The sequence below is a fragment of the Schistocerca cancellata genome, chromosome 2 (genome assembly GCF_023864275.1).
Source record: "Schistocerca cancellata isolate TAMUIC-IGC-003103 chromosome 2, iqSchCanc2.1, whole genome shotgun sequence".
In the NCBI taxonomy this organism is placed as follows: Eukaryota; Metazoa; Arthropoda; class Insecta; order Orthoptera; family Acrididae; genus Schistocerca; species Schistocerca cancellata.
The window spans coordinates 150,306,916-150,323,281 of record NC_064627.1 but is presented as its reverse complement, the minus strand read 5'-3'; the positions used below and the strand labels follow the sequence as shown (position 1 = coordinate 150,323,281).

Genomic DNA, 16,366 nt, shown 5'->3' with positions numbered 1-16,366 from the left:
GATGACTTGCAGCATCTATTCCCCATTTAATGGCTAATTGTCTACATTCCGAAGTATTTCATTATGCTCTTCACTTCACTTCCATAAATCTCGATCTCCGGGTACCACCTCACCAAATTTCTTACAGTGTGGTTGACTATACTGCCTTTATCGTAACCTGAACGTCCACAACAGTAGTCCTTCACGTAAGTAGAAAATACACTCTATTATTGCAGCTTAAAGTTCCTCCAAAGCCATAACGCCAGCTGTGGCATTAGCCAAGTCTTTAGAAAATTCTGCTTGTACCTTTCTTCACACATCGAGTGACAGTCGCCAAATAAATGCATCTAACACCCTTTGTTCCACTTCCTGCAGAAATACCATACTTATTTGATCACTATCTGCTAATTCGAACGTGTGTACTTAATTTTCCATATCCTGTACACAAACCCGTCTGCAAACTCATCCTGCTCCTGTGATACTTTACTCAACTGCATATGATAATATCTACAGTTATTTTGTTTCCTACGTCGCTTTCTCAGGCCTCTCTTTAGTTCGAATGGCGGAGCATTCCGTAGGTCCTCATGTCTACCAGAAATCTGCTAATTCGTAACAACTATTTATCTGTCCAAAATACCACTTTTGTAGCTGTCAAAAAGTTCTCTGTCGATGCTAACACATATTTTACTGTCTTAACCAGACTAGCGTTGGCTGAATTTAGAGTGGGAACAGCTAAACGGGACGAAGCTCTGTCCTGCTTCAGAGTATTTAACCGCTTAAGTAGGTTTACATTAACCTCTCTCAACTGAGGTACCTGATATAACAAAGACTGAGCCGCTTTCTGAGTGGTAAGTGCCTGTATTTCTGTCTCATTATGAAGCCACTACTTGACAAACAAAAGGAGAAACAAAAATGGGACGATGAGAAGGGCATTTAAATATAACACTACTGTAATACAATTCCATCTTTTCGCCTAATCATTAGCCATGTACCTACGCCATGTGAAATATGTTACTGCAGCTGACTCGATACAGTATATATTATGACGTAATAAATTACAACATGTGCACCTAACTGAACGCATACCAGTGCAGTCTTCCTTTACATGTCTCAGTTCACCGAACGTCACACTCAACTGACTCACTAACCATAAAGACAGTTTTTTCACGCCCTACTTTACTGATGATGCTATTTTTCACCTCTAACACCAGTTACAGTAGGATCATGATGTCACGAGTATTTACTGACCTTGCACCACATTGCGTGGACCTTACACGATGGTTGAAAGAGCAGGAGGTACGTGTAACCAGGTCGCAGAATGTATTAGAGTTATAGAAGTGGCGGGACAATAATAACAATATTTTTATTCATCACGGTCAATACCGCAGCCGATGGTGATATACTGCTGCAGTCTGCTCCCAGTGGCATATGCTGGACGCCGGCACCTTCTAGCTCGACACACGGCATCTAGAGGCGACCGGTGGTACGAGGCACCCAGCAGACAGGTCGCAGCACAAGAAATGGTATCAGCACTTCGGCCAGTGTAGAGCTGTGTCAGGCATACAGCAGCAGCGTAACTCCGTTTTAAGCTGGCCAGAACCGTTTAGAGCAAGTATACGAGCAGTATGTGCTGGCCTCAGTACCAGACGCACCTGAGTGCAGTGGCGAGCCCACGACCTCGACGTAGCTGTACTATAGTCAATACATCTAGGGCAGGCAATGTCTTGGTAATAATCGGGTGTGGGTGGCATCTGAGCACAGTTTGAAAACCACGGATCTCCGGAAAGGTGCCATAGGGTCGGTTGAAATCCGGGAGCAGATGTAATCCCAGGTGGAATGCGACAGCAACATCAGAACGAGGTGCTCGTAGACCTGCAGCTAACGGAGGCAACGTTTTGTAGGATATAGGCGAGATGACCTGCTGGCATAGAGTAGTTCTCAGAGCTGGCGGTGGAGGAAGACAGATCATGCTTTGCTGGAGCAGGCACTATTTATTGTCACTCAAGACTATCCTATTGTAACAGAACGTTAGTTTCGATCATTTAGACCCCGAAATGGGCGCAGCTAGAGGATCGACGTGGTGTGCTCCAGGTACCTGTGCGATGTTCTGGCCCCTGTACACAGCAGTGAAAACAATGTTCCAGACGCCGAAAGCAGCACTCAGAGGAGCCAGTCGTACGTCAACCAGACTCGGTCTGCCGCCAGGGTGCAAACTGCCGTCATGCCAGCTAGGACTCTTTCAGCTTCTGCTCTAGGAATACGGTGGCAGCTTTCTGCACACCTGGCCGCAGGTGATTTGAAAGGCAGTTCTACGATTGATGATGGCACATTTCATTCATTACAATATCTCAGTTCAGATACCGGATCATCATGATATTTCAGTTCATAAAATCACCCAGCACAATATCTTACGGTAAAAAGTAGGAGAAAAACACACCAGACAATTCCATCTTCAGTTATACGTTCTACAACAACCTACGCAAGACGTGATATGCGAGAGAGAGAAGAAACCGGAGACAGATGCAACCAAGAGATTAGAACCACACGGCTTAAGTAATTCAATTCTGTGAAGTATCTTAGGTTACAAGTTCAGGATTTATTGTTCTTCAATGAAGTTTTTATTTAGAGAAATGTATTGCCTGACATTATTTGTTTTCATATTTTCCTTGAAGATTTTTATTCTTCTTTCAAGAAGAATTTAATTTTTAAAAGATATAATGGAAAAAACCAGAGTACTTTTTCTTAATTTATGGAGCAAATTCCTCAAGGAAAAGTATTAGATAAAGTACAATCTTTCCATTGGGATCTTTAGTTGGTGCTATAGAGGTGGAAGTAAAGCTCAGTAGTAGCGTTGCAGCAATGCACGTATCTGGATTAATTTCCGGTGCTGTCAGAGATGTATCCTTAATGGGACAACTAGAGCTATTTGAACTCAGCGCCAGGAGACCAACTGAGCAGCTACTTGAATGAGAAGTGTGTGTTCCTCAGTATTCAGTATTTCAGTTAGAACTGCGACTCTTACGTCAGGTCTGCAAACTACGACAATGCAAAAGTGTAAATACATATGAATTCTGCTTCTTTCCACCTACTTTCATGAAAGCCAAGTTCTCTGTTCCATTTTTTTCCAATAGTACTCCATTATGTTCCATAGAAGCCTGCGAATGGACGCCGTTTTCTTTCTGGAATGTTTTCTGTAAGCAATCAGTTCGCAAAATTGTCCGTGTGGCTCAGGACTCAAGCAAGAAGCTGAAAAGTACCCGGTGTTAAGTACAGTTTGTAATTTTACAGAGTTCCTTGCCACTATCGAGGCTCTCAGTTTTCGTGCCACTTTATTCCCCGAAAGAGAAAACAATTTGGAAATGTATACAAGAAAAAATATAGAAGTCTTTAGCAAAATGTTCTTTGGGAAGGGGTGGAGGGTATTCATGAATTAACACTCCACCCCCTTCTCTAGATGCACCTAAGTACCAGCCCTTTGTCATAGCATTTGCTAATATTTACAGTAGAACAATAAAAACTGCAAGGTAAATTTTAAAAAAGTGTAGATATAAAACGTGTTTAATTGGTAATATTACCTAGGTATTTGCTTTGTCGCAAAACCTGTTCAGTACCTATAACTAGTCATTATATGTCAAAAGCTGCTTTAGTGTTTAAATGATTGTTATTGGTTTTTATTGACGACGCAAGTGGACAAGTGGTTAGTATGTCCACCTCTCTTTCGAAAATTCATATACTGAAGACTACTTGAGTTAAAATTTATTTTTTCAGTTTTAAATTCCTTCCAATGGCACACCGTTCTGTATAAGGACACTGATTCCAACAGTAAACTGTGATTTACCATTGGTTCTCGGATCTCGCACTCAGACTGTTAGTGCTGGATTGGGTACAGAAATAATGGTGGGAATGTGACTGCTGAATTTTTGCAGGGTACCCAAGATACTGCCAATTCCATTACAATAATCTCTTCCCATATATTTGACACATTGCTAGTTTGCAATTGTTTTTCTCTTCTTCTTTGTCGTAATTAAATTTCAAATCTTAACATCGTGAGATTACTGTTGAGAAGTCTCATGTTGGAGAAGGGATTGTGGATGAGCGATTAGCACAGACGGAGGGAAGCTAAAAATTCATTGTGAATTGTCATACTGATCCACGTTCATTTGTTAAAGGATTGATTCCTTCACAGATAGTCTCAAAAGCCGCACTGACTCAACAAATCACTGATTTAACCACTAGATAATTGAATATCCAGTGTGGTGTGGGAACGTCTAAATAAATCTACCATCATAAGTTTTGTCCATGAGATTAGTCTGAATGCATTCAAGTACATGTACACATTTAATACTGGGGTATACGGTAATAGTGAGAAACAAAATTGCAATGAACACATTTTTTATTCATTCAAACAATGTACATAGTTTTGTCTAATGTTTATATATAAATCAGTGCGGATAAAACAGTATAACTCCTTCACATAGGAACAACATTTGTACTGACACGAATAAACACGATACATTGCACACAGTGCCTTATGTGAGTACTTCTCAACATATTTTTTTCTTTTTTACAATCTGTGATAAAATACATACTTGGAATCACACACTCTGCGACGTCCTCGAAACTGACCACCACAACGTCATTATAGCACAGTTTGATTTCCGTTTTTGTTTTATTATTTACAGACGCTTCATTTCGCAAGTTACTATACACCTGTTTGCAATCGAGTAAGAAATAGGAATAAATAGTTCATATAAGTTTTGATGAGTATTCAAATTAATGCTGGTATTGCAGCTGGCAGGAGTTCCTATACAAATAGAAAGACTGACAGTTTGCAGAAAAACGATCTCTTTTAGTAATTATTGCTGCTTGATCTGTTTCCATTTACAATTAACTGTAGTACAGTTTCAAAATTGAAGTGACTATGGAAGAACTTACATATTATAAGCAGGAAGGCATGTTAGGAACAATCAAATCAGCCTGCTGCGTAACACTGCTGCAATCAAATGTCATGGAGAAGCTAATTTTTATGTCATGTGAACAATCCGTACGGTTCTTTCGCAACCCCTTCCAACTCACTGGATGGGACCTTCCAGAAAGCAGCACCTGGAAGGCAAATTTCATGGGTACAGGCAACGAGGCCAGTTGTTAATGATGATGTGGTGCGATGCACTAGCTGTATGTGTATCAAACAGGCGTCACTTGATGATTCTTTTCCGATGCCGGCGTGAGAAACGGGAGGATGGTGCGTCTGGACCCACCTGCAACATAGGACGAAAATCATCATCAGATTCGCTACGTAGTAACTAGTTCGTACCAATATGTTGTGACTCGTCTACGTTGGTGTTCGTACAATTATGCTGCAGCGCTGTTGCAGTACACATTTCTGTTTCTCATGACAAACTGTCCAATGAACGGGTGAAATTTCGACATTTGAAATTACAAAGAGTAAAATTCGCATAAATTGCTACAAAAATGTGACCCATCAACTGAGAAAGAGATACAGGAAAGGCCAGCCGACAATATACCCCCATTATTATGTCAGAGTAATATTACTGTCCGTAATACTTAAGAATAATACCAGAGAAACTTGGCACAGCTAATCTATGCTATAAACTTTATTGTTTATATTAAAAGATCTATAAGTATTTTATGTATAGTTAAACAACGAGAAACAACCACCTCACATTTCACTGTGCAATAGTACTGGGACACACAACAATGGAATACAAGAGAGCCGTAACAATGGTTTACAAACATGTAAGGTAGTATACAGGTGACACGTCTCCGCAACAAGTAAACTTGTTGTTAATTGTTTTCAACCTTTAATGCTATTCTCCTTTACCATTTTCCTTCTTTAACTTTACAAAATTTTCACATTGGCTAACATGATGGATACAGGAAAGTGTGACTTCAAGACATGTGGTGGCAGAAGGGACGTTTCATTATAGAAGAAAGTTATTCGTTCTACAGAAGTGGAAATAATCAGTATGTCGAGACTACGTCATACTACGATTCCTAAATCCCAGACATCTGGTACAGTGATTGGTGGGGCTCTGTTGAGGCGCCCTGAAGGAGACTGTCGCAGTCATTGCTGACACCCATATGGAAAAGTAACAAACCTATTGAATGAACGGTAACTGAACTCTTTGGAAAAATGATGTGCTTGTTCTCGAGAACTCCTACTCAAGAACTTAGTGTACCGGCATTCGAGGTACATTGTGCGACGGTTCTGATATCTATCGTATATTTCCCACAGGAGATATAAAAATAGCAGAGCACGGAGTGTAGGACTGGAAGGCAGATGTACTAAGACAGGGATAGTTAGTGTAAATACGCAGTATCCTCTTTCATGCTCTATACAGTAGCTTGTGATGCTAACGTAGAGTGGGTGAAGAGAGACCAACAGTGGATCGCGAAGGACTGACGTCGCCTTACCCGGTCACACTTTGATGGTGCTTAGAAATCAGGCTGGGGTGACAGGTACGTTGAAACGGTTACATGGAGCCGCTGCTAAACCAGAACCTGTTCCTGGTATTACTGAGGACTATTACCGTAAAATTATCACCCCTACCCTCCAAGATGAAACCATAAAGCGGGCTAAAACTGTGGCTGGTCGGTATGAGGATCATTCGAGATTCAAGGGAAATTTTAACTGGCTCAAAAGATTTCACGGATCTGAAGCCTTCTGAAAAATTAGGAGCCGCAGGGCCAATGAACTAATGTGAGAACTAAGTGCCCAGAAGAACACGCGCGACAGAAATGCAGCAGTGAGTCAGGTGTCCATGATGATGTGCTCTGGAATAGAATAGTACAATGTCGCTCTAATGACATTTTCATCAACGCAATTACGTGAACACTTTAACTGTAAGAGACTTGACGAGGCTCAAGTGATGTATGTATTACATCGTTTCAGCCATTCAGAGTAAAGATAGTTCCGGAATAATATTGGACGTATTATTCATTTGTGAGGCCATTGTATGTATAGCTGCTGTATAAATAGTTAATTAAATCTGGTACCGTGTATACCACTACCGAAATCCGGTTTTTTTTCTTTTAAGCCACGATACACATATGATTTACTGATTTCAAACATCGCCAAAGTATGGAATTCTTGAACACAATGGTCATGTGATGCCTGCATACACATTTCGCTATAATTTTATCATTCGCCACTGGCGCTATACATCCAAACACATCATAAAAATGGCCATGTATGTGTATGGTCGACATCCCTTTCTAAATCATTGGATCTATTTCAACTACACTTGATGCACATATACCTTACTGTTAGGCAACAATCGCTGTGGGGATAACAAGCAGCTACTTATCATAGCTCAAAAGCAATGACGTCTTGTACAATGTGATGCATGAAATACTGTCGCATCATGAATGACGCTTTAAATTTGCTTTTTTTCTGTTAAGTCTATTCCCAACATATGTCGCAGACATTATCCACATATGCCACTGAATGTTTCTATAGAAATACATCTTTGTACGAAACATAGTTCAAGGGATACGAAGTCAAAAAACACTGAGATGCCTGAAAAAATGCCCCATCTTTATGTTTTCACTTGTTATATCTTTACTACTACCACTGTTCGCAACAAATATCGCAGACTGTATCCTAAGGAGTTGGATCAAGACTGGTGAAGGAGGAGGTGTACATGGTGAAGAGGAAGAGGAAGTGGACCGAGAAAGGAAAGAGGGTGAGATGGACCGAGAGAGTGAGAAGAAGGAGATGGACAAACAGAATGGGGACGTGGAGACAGAGGGGAAGGAGGAACTGGACTAACAGAATTGGAATACATATCCGAGCAACGCTGGGTACTCAACTAGTAAAAAATAAAAGAATTAACAAAATGAGAGACTATACCTGGCGAACGACGGAACACAACCAAGCTGTCAGTGAAGTCTATTTTCCGGACAAGTAACACAAGAGCATGGGAAGTCGTGGCATGGAAGAGAGCGAAGGGAAGGGCTATTTCTCCATCACTGCCTCACCTCTTGCAGGCATTTGAGCTGTCTGGTAAAAGAGACTGTTGATTACTGACATTTCCTACATCCAGAACATTGTAGAACTTATGTCACAGCGAATCATAGTTCTTGTCAAGAGTCGGCGGTTTGAATGCGGCTGTTCTTGGCGCGAATTAGTGAAGCCAATGGATGTGAATGCAATATACTAGCTGAAATGTCTTGGGCTCCTCAGAAATGTCAATACATTCCATCTCTGAACAAGTGTCATAACTGTCACAAACTGCTTGGGTGTCCGCCTAATAAGCTGGGTGGTAACGTGCTTGCCTCCCATGCAAGCGGGCCCGCATTCGATTCCCGGCCCCTTTGGAGATTTTCTCCGCTCGGGGACTGGGTGTTGTGTTGTCTTCATCATCGTTTCATCGTCATTACCGGCGCTCGAGTCGCCCAATGTGGCGTCGAAGGAAATAAGACATTCACTTGGCGGGGCCGAACTTCCCTGGATATAGGGCCTCCCTGCCAGCGATGCCATACGCTCATTTCATTTTCTTCACTGCTTGGGTTACCCTGAAGACCGCGAGCTTGCTGCATTCATCTCTATGTGGCAGTCACCACCTTATCACAATAAATAAATAAAGAAGGCACTGTAACTTCTTGGCAGATTCATTGTGGAATAACATTATACACGAGAGATCAGGAAACAGAGACACCGATGACAGACGCAAGCTGAGGTCGGAAGCGGACGACACGGAGCAGACTGGACGAGACGGCACGACACGACGCAGAGGGCGTGTCGCTCCTCTGTTACCTTGCTGCGGCGGGAGTTGCAACCTGTGCTCAGAGCGAGGAGTGGACGTGCTGGCAAGAGCCGGCGGCCACGCAGGCCAGCCGAACGTTGGGCGGCTGCGCCTGCGACCGCGGCAGGTGGGGGCTCACCGTGATGGGCTGCGTGCTGCCCGAGTAGGGGAAGACGCCGCCCAGGATGTACTTGGAGTGGCCCGAGTGTCGCAGCCGGTACACGCCCGGCTCCGCGTCCTCGGGCACCGACCACACCACTGTCGCCTCGCTCATCCCCAGCGGAGTCGACGTCCGCCGCCAGAGGAACCTGTCAGCAAGCACATGTGATAAGGTGTTAACATGAAATTAACCTGGACATTAAAAGTGTGGCGCTTATTTGACCCACACACATTCCATCCTACAGCCTACCATTCTTAAAATCCTAACACAAGGGCTCCCGCGAGCAGGCAGAAGTGCCTCAACACGATGTGGCATGGACTCGATTAATGTCTGACTTAGTGCTGGAGGTAACTGACACCATGAATCCTGCAGGGCTGTCCATACACGAGGGGGAGGAAATCTCTTCTGAAGAGTATGTTGCAAGATATCCTAAACATGGTCAATAATGTTAATGTCTGCCGGCCGGAGTGGCCGTGCGTTTCTAGGCGCTACAGTCTGGAACCGCATGACCGCTACGGTCGCAGGTTCGAATCCTGCCTCGGGCATGGATGTGTGTGATGTCCTTAGGTTAGTTAGGTTTAAGTAGTTCTAAGTTCTAGGAGACTGATGACCACAGCAGTTAAGTCTCATAGTGCTCAGAGCCAATGTTAATGTCTGGGGTTTTTAGTAGCCAGCGGGAGGGTTCAAACTCAAAGAGTATTCCTCTGTAGCAGTTCTGGACTTGTAGGGTGTCGCATTGTCCTGCCGGAATTGCCCAAGACTGTCAGAAAGCACAATGGGCATGAATGGATACTGGTGATCAGACCGGATGCTTACGTACGTGTCACCTGTCAAAGTCGTATCTAGACGTATCAGGGATCCCATATCACTCCAAGTTCATCCCCCCCCCCGCCCCCCTACACCATTACAGGGCCTCCTCCAGCTTGAACAGTCCCCTGTTGACATGCACGGTCCATGAATCCAAAATGTTGTCTCCATACCTGTACACATCCATGCGGTTGATACAGTTTGAAACGAGACTCGCCCGACCAGGCAACATGTTTCCAATCATCAACAATTCAATGTCGGTGTAGACAGGCGCAGGTAAGGCGTAAAGCTTTGTATCGTGCAGTCATCAAGGTCACACGAGTGGCCCTTCGGCTCCGAAAGCCCATATCGATGATGTTCCGTTGAACGGTTCGCGCGCTGACACTTGTTGACGGCCCAGCACTGAATTCTGCAGCTATTTGCGGAAGGGTAGCACTTCTGTCACATTGAACGATTCTCTTCAGTCGTCGCTGATCCCGTTCTTGCAGGTTCTTTTTCCGGCCGCAACTATGTCGGAGATTTGAGGTTTTGCCAGATTCTTGATATTCACGGTACACCCGTGAAATGGTCATACGGGAAAATCCCCACTTCATCGCTATCTCGGAGATGCTGTGTCCCATCGCTCGTGCGCCTACTATAACACCACGTTCAAACTCACTTAAATCTTGATAACCTGCCATTGCAACAGCAGTAATCGATCTAACAACTGCGCCAGACACTTGCTGTTTTATATAGGCATTGCCGACCGCAGTGCCGTATTCTGCTTGTTTAAATATCGCTGTATTTGAATACGCATCCCTATGCAAATTTCTTTGGCACTTCAGTCTAATATCATCATCTCACACACGTACACCATCATCATCCTCACCATCTTCATCCTCACCCTTCTTACCTTCTTCACCATTCATGTCTTCTTCATCTCGTACTCAACCTCGTCAGTCTCTTAATTCTCCTTATGCTCACCATCCTTGCCTCACTTTAGTCATCAATAACGTTACTTTCATTCTTATCATAACAGTCACTGTCGTTATCGTTAAACTCGCTGTCCATCTTAATTTCACTTTGTACCCCAGAACTTCATTCACGCAACACCTCACCTCACTCTGCTAACTTGTTTGTTCACTACCTGACAAAGACAGTGAGGTTCTCAAACGACATGGTCGCGTGACAATATAACTTTCTACATATAAACACCATCAGAACGTATGTAAATGATTAGATCTGCAAGTGTCTTTGATAGGCAAAAAAGCCACGAGAATGCATTACTGTTGTTTGTCTTTACTGTTGTTACCAGACCTTGTAGAGTATGTAAGGGGCGTCAACAGGATCAGTTGTTAAGTGATCGCTTGAAGGACACGGAGATATCGTGTACACGTCTGAGACAGACTTTGAAAGAGGCCTCATTCTGGCTCTCCATTTGGTTGGATGGTCGATTTACAAATTTGTGTGGCATTCAGGCATGACATGGGTACTTTGTGCAGGCATACTCATCGACAGTCGACCACGTCTGACCACCACAAGGGAGGATCATCATCTTCTGCACCAAGCACATCGTAACCCCTTCACACCTGTGCCTGCTACACAAGAGTGAGGAGCCATCGAGTAGGACTCCAAGTTATGGCTGGTAGTGATTGAGGAAACTGTGATGTCATAGTCAACCTTTGTCTTCATGTGCTACCTCTCAAGCGACAGTATCATAGTTCCATTATTCAACACAACAATGCTCATCCAGACAGTATCATAGTCTCATTTTTCAACACAACAATGCCCATTTTCAACAGAACAATGCTCGCCCACTCATCGCATGAACTGTCTGTGTGGTGTTGAGTCCTGTACCTTGTACAATCCCGACATCTGTCCCGATAGGATCGGTGGAACCAACCTGAACAACAATTCCATGCTAGTACCAATATCCAGGATATCAAGGACCATTTACAGTAGTTGTTGGGGGGAGGTGGGGGGCAGCTTACCTCAGGAGAGGACACAACAGCTTTATGGTAGCATTCCCAATGGGATCAGTGCATACATCTTCGCCATACAGGTTGCAAGGTCAATCTGGTACATTGATTGTACCTGATTGAGCGATAATTCTCGCGCTTGTCAGCTTCTGCAGTCTTTGGAATTGTGTGGATGATATTTTTCCGAAAATCATATGGTATGTCGCCAGACTCATACATTCTACACACCGACGTGAATAGTCGTTTTGTTGCCATTTCTCTCAGTGATTTTAGAAATCCTGATGGAGTGTTATCTATCCCTTCTGCCTCATTCGAACTTAAGTCCTCCAAAGGTCTTTTAAATTCTGATTCTAATACTGGATCCCCTATTTATTCTAAATCGACTCCTGTTTCCTCTCCTACCACATCTTGCAAATCTTCCCCCTCATAGAGGCTTTCATTGTATTGTTTCCACCTATCTGCTCTTTTCTCAGCATTTAGCAGTGGAATTCCCGTTGCACTCTTAATGTCACAACCCTTGCTTTTAATTTCACCGAAGGTTGTTTTGACATTTCTTTATGCTGAGTCAAACCTTCCGACTATCATTTCTTTCCGATTTCTTCACATTTTTCATGCAGGTATTTTGTCTTGGCTTCCCTGCACTTCCTAGCCAACTATACTGCCCAAAAGAATTAAAGAATCACTTTTTCGAAACTCCGTTATTGTCAGCCATTTCAGCGGTTAAATTTGGAATGTGCCTCAGGGGTGCGTACAGACTTCTTCTGTAACGGAGCAGAAGCGTGACGTCCTGCGACGCCACCCCCGGACTCAAGGACAGGCGCTACAAAAAGAGCCACAGCTCATAAGTTTATTTGACGTGTAAGATGGATTAATATTGTCACATTGGCACCAAATTTCGTAACAATTCACACAAGTGCCACCGAGGACCTATTACACGTTGGGAAGGTTGTCAAAGCTCCTCTTACCCAAATTTCACCCCTTGTTTTGAGCCTCTCCGTTGGAGGTTGGATCCGTAACGCAGAGCTTTGAAATCCAACGTTTTTCTTGGGAGTGCCAGAAGAAAACATTCCAAACACACTGCCGCTCGGAATCGTCACGGAAACCTCTCACGTAATTATTTAGCATCCAAGGCTAGCGGCCAAACACCCAGTAGCCGCATGCAAGTAATATCGTCTGCCTTTGTCAATTCGCTGTAATGGTGCTTGTGTAGGGTGCTGCTATGTGACGAGGACTTTTACGACTTTCTCTGCGAAAAAACAGAAACCGTCACCGGAATTAATCACCTCTGAGATGCATCTAGTCGTCTCCTCAACTCAAGGCTGAAGCAAGCCTTCTTCACCCAGACACCTACCCAGTTCGTAGACAATCGCCACAGGAAGAGCACACAGGTGAGAATAGAAAGATGATCTGTTTCAAATGGATCAGTGACATTGAACCATACTTCTCTTCAGACAGTACAAGGGAAAGACGTTCTAGATAAAGAAAAAAACATGTACAGAAAAATTAGTCAGATGCTTCCAGGCATTTTGGCAAGAACGGCGTTACGTCATGCTGGAGACGTCAGTGACTGATAAGATTCATGTTAAAATGGTGCTATTAACCGGCAAAACTGCACTGCATCTAAAACTTGAATTATAGGGGGAATCGCTAGCCAACTTCACATCGTAAGAGGAGGCAGTAATTGACTCACAAGTACAGTGAGAAAACTAAACTGATTATCTTATGATCTAAAGATTCTTTTTTGATACTGGCAATCATTCCTCTTATGATCTAAAGTTCAGTATTAAATTTAATGTATTTATGCCGGACGATAAACCACTTTGTAAACGAGTTTCAGCCATATTAGAAGAATCTGAACTGAGGAACAGGTAAGAGTATGAAGAGAAAGGGTGATGAAGTGCTAAGGAGAAATGAGAAAAAGCGCCAGCAGAAATAATAAACTGTGTTTGGTGGTAGAATACTTTGCAGCCGATGATCACTGGCACCTGAAATCAATAACTGAGTTTAATACACACACTATAATAAATCGAATATGTAAATGGCTATAATTCCTTTTTGGAGATAGATCGCCGCCGGAGTGGCCGAGCGGTTCTAGGCGCTACAGTCTGGAGCCGCGCGACCGCTACGGTCGCAGGTTCGAAACCTGCCTCGGGCTTGGATGTGTGTGTTGTTCTTAGGTTAGTTAGGTTTAAGTAGTTCTAAGTTCTAGGGGACTGATGACCTCAGCAGTTAAGTACCATAGTGATCAGAGCCATTTGAACCATTTGAGAGAGATCTGTAAAACAATTAAATACAGTGCCAGACAAAGGAAGTGAGGCAACCAGAAGGGGAAGTGGAAACGAAATGAAACCTCATCGGTTCAAAAGGTCCTCATCATCATGCTGGACAGTTTCTAGCCTCTGGCTAGGTCTATGTGGAACACAGGCCTCTCCATCGTCCTCTGTCTTGCCACCATCTCTCTACCTTGGTCCAGTCTTCTCCTTTCTTCTTGATGCATTCATCTATTCCTTTCAGCTATCTGTCTCTCGGTCTTCCTCTTGGTCTCTTTCCTTCTACATTCACCTCATGTGTCTTCCTGGATATCCTCTCTTCCTCCATTCTCTTAAAGTGTCCATACCATCACAACCTTGATTTCTCTCTGTCCTTCTGTAATGGTTTAACCTTCGTTAATTCTCTGATCCTCTCATTTTTTAACCTGTCTATCTTTGTCACTCCAATACTGTTTCTCAAGAATTTCATCTCACTAGCTTGTACTTTGCTTTTCTCTCTTCCTTTCATAACCCAGGTTTCTGATGCATTTGTCAGGATCGGGACACAGTATGACTGGTATATAACCTTTATACTGATTTGGAGTACATCCTTGATCCATATCAGGCTTCTGACAGTGTTCTGAAATGCTTCTGATTTTCTCCCTCTCTGGTTTATTTCTCTATCGTTTTTTCCATCTTCATCTATCAGGCTTCCTAGGTACTTGAAACTCTCCACTCTCCTCAATTGTTCCCAACCAGTTGTTATTCCCGTTGTTCCTCTCTCCTTCTTTATTGTTGTGATAATAATCTCACTCTTACTTATACTAAATTTCATCCCACATTCTTCTACTGTTAGTTCCTATACTTCCAACTGCTTTTGTATTTCCTCCTCCTTATTCCCCCAGATCATCTGCAAACACCATAGCTTTCATCTTCCATTCACCAATTACTTGTGCTCTTGTACTCATTATATCATCCATCACTAGAATGAAGATTAATGGGGAAAGTGCACCTCCCTGCCTCAAGCCAATCTTCTGTTCAATCCAAGCTGATCTCTCTTCTCCCACTTTCACACAACTCACACTTCCATGGTACATTTCCCTTATCCTCCAAATAATCTGTTTTCCTACTCCTCTGTTCTCCGGGGCTTTCCACACTTTGATTCTACATATACTATCATATGCTTTTTCAATATCCAGGAAGGTCATTAGTAGATCTATTCCATATTCATAGTTCCTTAACATGATAAGATATGTAATGAAATTGCACTGAATACAATTTAAAGTCAAATTTACAAGATCAATCAGCCTATGTACCAGATTGACCTTGCATCCAAGTCGCTTACAAGAATAATATATAGAAGAATGGAAAAGAAAATTTAATATGAGCTAGATAACGATCAGTTTGGCTTTAGAAAAAGTAAACGCAGGAGAGAGGCAATTCTGACGTTTCAGTTAATGATGGGAGCAAGACGAAAGAAAAATCAAGACACTTTCATAGGGTCTGTCGACCTGGATAAAGCGTTCGACAATGTAAAATGGTGCGAGATGTTGGAATTCTGAGAAAAATATAGGGAGAGACGGGTAATATACGATACGTATAAGAATCAACGGGGAATAATAAGAGTGGACGACCAACAACGAAATGCTCGGATTTAAATGGGTGTAAGATAAGGATTTAGTCTTTCGCCCTTATGTTCAATCTGTACATCGAAGAAGCAATGATGGAAATAAAAGAAATGTTCAGGAGTGGAAATAAAATTCAGGGTGAAAGGGCATCAGTGATGCGATTCGCTGATGACATTGTTTTCCTGTGTGAAAGTGACGAATAATTACATGATCCGCTGAATGGAATGATCCGTCTAATAAGTACAGAATATGGGCTGAGAGTAAATCGAAGAAAGAGAAAAGCAATGAGAGGTAGCAGAAACTAGAACAGTGAGAAACATCAAGATTGATGGTCACGAAGTGGGTGAGGTTAAGGAAATCTGCTACTTAGGCAGCAAAATAATCCATGACGGACGGAGTAACGAGGACATCAAATCAGACTAGCACTGTTGAAAAGCCCATTCCTGGCCAAGAGAAGTCTACTAATATCAAACATAGGCCTTAATTTGAGGAAGATATTTCTGAGAATATACGTTTGGAGCACAGCATTGTATGGTAGTGAAGCATGGATTGTGGGAAAACCGGAACAGAGGAGAATCGAAACATTTGAGATGTGTTGCTATAGACGAATGTTGGAAATTAGTGGGACTGATAAGGTAAGGAATGAGGAGATTCTGCACAGAATAGGAGAGGAAAGGAGTATGTGGAAAATACTGACAAGGAGAAGGGACAGGAGGATAGTACATGTGTTAAGACTTCGGGGACTGACATCCATTGACTTGAAGGAGCTGTAGAGGAAGACATAGATTGGAACACATCCAGCAGATAATTGAGGAAG

General features: G+C 42.9%; 1 protein-coding gene across 3 annotated transcripts in view; it reads right to left on the bottom strand.

Annotated features, from left to right (window-relative positions):
- Positions 1 to 4,370: 4,370 nt before the first annotated feature.
- The window catches only part of LOC126161443 (neutral ceramidase-like), a 516,902-nt gene continuing 504,906 nt past the window's right edge, over positions 4,371 to 16,366 (bottom strand). For 2 of the 3 annotated variants that reach the window (XM_049917257.1, XM_049917258.1), the window contains 2 exons: positions 8,759 to 9,055; positions 4,371 to 5,237 (listed from right to left, as the gene is read on the bottom strand). In XM_049917257.1, coding sequence (XP_049773214.1) covers positions 8,788 to 9,055 — 268 coding nt within the window. In that variant the 3' untranslated portion in view covers positions 4,371 to 5,237; positions 8,759 to 8,787. The remainder of the gene's footprint in view (positions 5,238 to 8,758; positions 9,056 to 16,366) is intronic. The other variant, XM_049917259.1, reaches the window with a different exon arrangement.